This window comes from Nannospalax galili, unplaced genomic scaffold (assembly GCF_000622305.1).
Source record: "Nannospalax galili isolate Female #2095 unplaced genomic scaffold, S.galili_v1.0 scaffold199, whole genome shotgun sequence".
Lineage (NCBI taxonomy): Eukaryota > Metazoa > Chordata > Mammalia > Rodentia > Spalacidae > Nannospalax > Nannospalax galili.
Genome location: NW_008343559.1, coordinates 1,684,759 through 1,689,825, shown reverse-complemented (window position 1 = coordinate 1,689,825; position 5,067 = coordinate 1,684,759). Strand labels below are relative to the sequence as shown.

Genomic DNA, 5,067 nt, shown 5'->3' with positions numbered 1-5,067 from the left:
TAAATAAATAAATAAATAAATAAATAAATAAATAAATAAATAAATGGAGCAAAATCAAGTCATATCACTTGACTTGGAGATATTTGTGTAAGATAGTGAGAAGTGCAATCTGTAGTAATTCTGGGTAATTCTCAGCCCTGCAGGATAGGCCTCCTGTGGGTTGGGGTGTCACCTACTGGGAGAGTATTTGCCTAGCATTCAGGATGCACTGGTTCCACCCTCAGTACAAAAGTAAAGCAAAATATCAAAGAATCATGAAAGATAAGTGTGTATACAAATAAGGAGAAGGAGAAAAACCTTGGGTAAAGGGTATTTAATGTCAGACAGACACTGAACAGCTGGGCAGAAATGAGGCCAGGACAGGCAGCCGGCCCTGACCTGCCAGCATGTCCTGTTTCTGAGACCTCCCTTGACAGAGGAGTGACAGCAGCAGCAGCAAGCACAGTCTCCTGTCCTGTGCAGGGTGGCAGTGCAGCATGCACTCAGTCCCAAGTTACAGCTCAGGTACCAACATTTGGTTTACACCTTTCTTGGCATGACAGGTAAAATGACCCTTTCCCTCTCAGTATAGAAGCTTGTGGTAGGAGCTTGTGAAATTCACAGGATCTCACCCAAAGATAGGTCCATCCAGAGTCCAGGGAGGCACAGATCCGTTGTGGTCACCTGTCAGAGTGACATGGGACTTCCCCCTATATTGGGGAAGGAGCTTTCCCTGCAGTTATGCACTCAGATAAGAAAGAGAACAGGTATGCTGTCCCTTACTGTAGCCAGCTCCATTCTGGAGAAGACCTAGGTACCCTCAGGGTTTAAGTGAGGTCTTCCCACCTTCCACAGGACCTCTGTGTACCCCAGCCAGGGTCACAGACACTCATCTGCCCAAAAAGGACTCCACATTTGAAACAAGATCATCAGCTAACCACTGCCTCTCTCCTGGAGGCTATTGTGGACAGATAGTCTCAAGCTCCTATGTCCTGAGAGTCCTTGCCCAAGGGTGGGGAAAAGCCTCTTCTCTCTCCCACTTGGTATAGATTACCAGCAAAGCCCAGTCCTCAGAGTGCCAGGGTCTCTTAAATAAGCTCTTCTTTTCCATTTTCTTCTCTTAATTATTTATCATCCATCCATTTATTTATACAAATATAAAATATATTTAGATATTTATATAATATAGACTTTGTGAGGCAGAGAGGAATGGGCTAGGGGCACAGGTACAGTTATTTACAGATGTACTGGTCAACAATCTCAGTGCACTTTTTGCATCTGACAAAACAGCACCAGTGGAATTTGCAGTGGCAACGCTCCACCTGGACGCTCTTAAACCGGTCATAGCCACGGCCACAGCACATGAGCTCACAGCCATCCATGCCCTCTGAGGTCTTGTTGCAGAGGCGTCCCTGGGTGCCCATCGAGCCTGTGGTCTCATTGCGCAGGCAGTAATCAGGGCTGGGGTCCACGTAGACCAGGTCCTCTGGGGTGGGCTGGTTAAAGCGGCTGTTAACCAGCTCCAGCTTGCCCTGGCGGGTGATGCGCATGGCGGCAGCACCATCATATTTCTCCTTCAAACGGTCTCCCACCTTTCGGAACTCGGCCAACTGGAGCCAGCAGGTCTTGAGGCTGCAGGACCCTGAGACCCCGTGACATTTGCAGGCAACATCAGCCATCTTATACACAGCCTGAGGAAAGAGAAAGAATGCAACAAGGAGAAACCCTGATGGACAAGGTCAATGAGGTGGAGAGGGTAGACTACTCCAGGTACACAGAGGGGCTGGCAGAGTTAGGCTGTCAAACATAGAGATCCTTCCAGGCTCCACAGGTGCTCAGGCACAAAGTGGATCCAAGAGATTTGTCAGTTTCTTCAGCTCTCAATTTGACACAAAACTTAAGAATTGTCATGATCATATTTGCCTATGGCCATGTCTGTGGGGCGTTTTCTTAATTACTAATTGATGTGGAAAGGCCCAGTCCACTGTGGGCAGTGCCATCCCTAGGCAGGTAAACCTGAGCTATAAAAGAAAGCTAGCTGAGTAAAGGTGTGGGGGGCCAAGCCAGGAAGCAGTGCTCCTCTGTGGCTTCTGCTTCAAGCTCCTTCCTTGGCTTCCCTCAGTGATGGACTATAATCTGTAAACTAAACCCCAAATCGCTTTTGGTCATGCTGTTTGTCACATCAGAAAGCAAACTAGAACAGAGCACCACCTCAAACACCAGGAGGCAGAAAATGTTCTTACCTACTACAGAGCCAGTATTGGGGGCCTTTTCCTGCCTACTTTGTCCAGTTCATATTCCACAATATGTATTGTGAGAAATGTATTACCTTAGCATACTTGCTTAGCCATGTACAGCACCGTAAGTTCAATTCCCAGTGCCACAAAAGGAGGGAAGGGGAGGGAAAGGGCAGGAGGAAGACCCATTTTTATCAGGGGAAAAAAAGTCTGTCTTACTATTTTTTTATGGCGGTGTTAGGGAACAAGTTCAGGGTTTGCACATGCTAAATGTGCAAGTTCTACTACTGAACTGTGTTCTCAGTCCCTGAAATCTCATCTTTGGAGGTCAGCGGACATCTTTTTGGGAGTTGGTTCCCAACTTGCACTTTGTTGTCTCTCCTGCTGTTTTTTTTGTTGTTTTTTTTTTCCTGTAGCCCCAGCTGGCCTGGAACTCACTATGTAGACCAGGCTGGCCTTGAACTCACAGAGCTCTGCCTGCCTCTGCCTCCCGAGTGCTGGGATTAAAGGCATGCATCACCACACCCGGTCCTTAAAACTTTTACAATTATTTAGAGTCAGGTTCCCAATGTAGCCCAGGCTGGCCTCTAACTTGCTCCAAAGATGACCTTGAACTTCAGATACTCCTGCTTCAAGAGAGCCAGGATCATAGGAATGTATCTCGGTCAGTTTATATGGTGCTAGGGATATCAATGCATATAATTCATGATAAAGCTGAGCTACATCTCCATCCCTCCTACCATCTGTTTGAGATGGGATGTTATCATGCTCTTCAGGTGGGTCTCAAACTTTTGGGCTCAAGGGATCCTCCTGCCTCATCTGCCCTAGTAGCTGGGACTATAGGTGTGGGCCACTGGTCCTGGCTCAAAATTTCAAACAAATAGATTTAACCCAACAAAATATGCCTAGCTCTTGCATAATATGGAACATGAGTCAGGCAAAAGAAAGAAACCAGTTGCTTCACCACTTCACAGGGCCCTGGCTAGCCAAAAGTCCTTCCAGATCCTATCAAGTTCTCAAGAACTGAACTGCTCCTTTTGAGTGTTGGCATTTGGTTGTCGGGAATCTCCTGTGAGCCATCATATTTTAAGACTAGCCGTCACCCCTCACACTTGGCTGGGAGCGCTATGAATGGTCACAGGAGGTCAAGCCCATGCAAAGAGAGCATGTTGGTGAGCCTACCTATGAGACAGTTCATTCCAGAACAAAGTGACCCTGGAAATCAATGAATCTCAACAACATGGAGTGGACCTGAACTTGGGTTATTCCCAAATCAAAATTATAAACAAGATTAGACCAGAGAGCAGCTTACAAAGTGCTTTTCAATGAAAGCATACTGGTCTGTTAATGTTGGCGGCTGGTCGAGTGCTACAGATGGCATGTCTGTTTCAGAGCGCCCTCTCCTGTGCCACGGCTATTGTCACCCACAGGGTCAGGACTCCTTTTTTTTCCAGGGTTTCCCTTAGATTTCTTTTCAAGCATCCTTCCTGATTTGTGTTTTAAGCAGCGACCACTCCAAGTGCAAGAAACAGTGTAACCATCACCAGCTCCCGGATATTTAAAAACTCGGTCTGATTTTCTTTCCTAGTAGGGAATTATTCTCATGGTTTTATGGTAAACCTCTAGGGAGTTTTGGGAATCCATCAGAACCACCAGAAGGGAGCTAAAATGGTAATCACTTCTGCACCCCAATCTTGTAGTTTTCGTTGGCTTCGGACAGGAAGGGAGGCTGTCCCCCAAGGTTAAAGGCAGAAGCACTTGGCCTGGCAGTTCCAGAAAAAGAAATAAAGGAACTGCTGACACTCCTTCTCAAAAGGAACTTCAAAGAAAGGGCCTGTAATTACCTCTGGCCTGAATCACAGGCCTGAGCTGCAGCCTGACTTTCTTCTGGAAAGGATCCTTGGCTTAGAGAGGGAGGGCAGTTTGGGGAAACATTAAGAGTCTGTGTACTTTATAGCCTCTAAAGGTAATATACACTGACAGAGAGAGGAGGGAGTTAGCCAGAACTACAGGGATGGACAGGATTTCCAATACAAAATTTTTTTTTTTTTTTGGCCTTTTTGAGACAGGGTCTCCCTGTAGCCCCAGCTGTCCTGGAACTCACTATGAAGACCAGGCTGGCCTTGAACTCACAGAGATCCACCTGCCTCTGCCTCCCAAGTGCAGGGATTACAGGCCTGTATGCCTGGCTATCTATAAGGAGGAATGCTGTTGTTCTTCCCCATTTGGAAATTCATCCAACCCTTGAAGACATTGAGACATTGTAACATTTGAATGTTATTTTCTTCATATTTTATTACTGATCCTTCAGCAAAGAAAGAGGGAGATCTTTCAATGTGTGGCACTCCCTGCCTACTCAAAAAATTAACAAAATGTGGGGTGGGGCTGTAGCTCAGGGTAGAGCATTTGCCTAGCATATACAAGTCCCTGGTTTGATCCCTGGTACCACAAACACACAAGATGACAAAATGATTTTTAAAAATGTTTTAATCCGGGGGCTAGAGAGATGCTCAGCAGTTAAAAGCACTGACTGCTCTTGCAGAGGTCTCTGGTTCCATTCTCAGCACCCACATGGTGGCTAACAACCATCTGTACCTCTCATCTGATGCCTTCTGACCTCCTCGGGCACTGCACAACATGGGTGCACTTATACACATGTAGGCAATACACTCATACAAATAAAAATAAAATATATTTTTTAAATGTTTTAATCTTAGGTATGACGGTGCATGCTTTTGATCCCAGCACTCAGGAGATAGAGGCAGGTGGCTTTCTGAATTCAAGGCTAGCCTGGTCTATATAGCAAGTACCAGGCAGGCCAGGACTACATAGGAGACCCTGTTATTTAAAA

General features: G+C 46.2%; 1 protein-coding gene across 2 annotated transcripts in view; it reads right to left on the bottom strand.

The window, feature by feature from the left end:
- Positions 1 to 298: 298 nt before the first annotated feature.
- Positions 299 to 5,067, bottom strand: part of Wnt5b (Wnt family member 5B) — a 134,539-nt gene continuing 129,770 nt past the window's right edge. For both annotated transcript variants that reach the window (XM_008839751.3, XM_017799812.2), the window contains one exon: positions 299 to 1,670. In XM_008839751.3, coding sequence (XP_008837973.1) covers positions 1,212 to 1,670 — 459 coding nt within the window. In that variant the 3' untranslated portion in view covers positions 299 to 1,211. The remainder of the gene's footprint in view (positions 1,671 to 5,067) is intronic.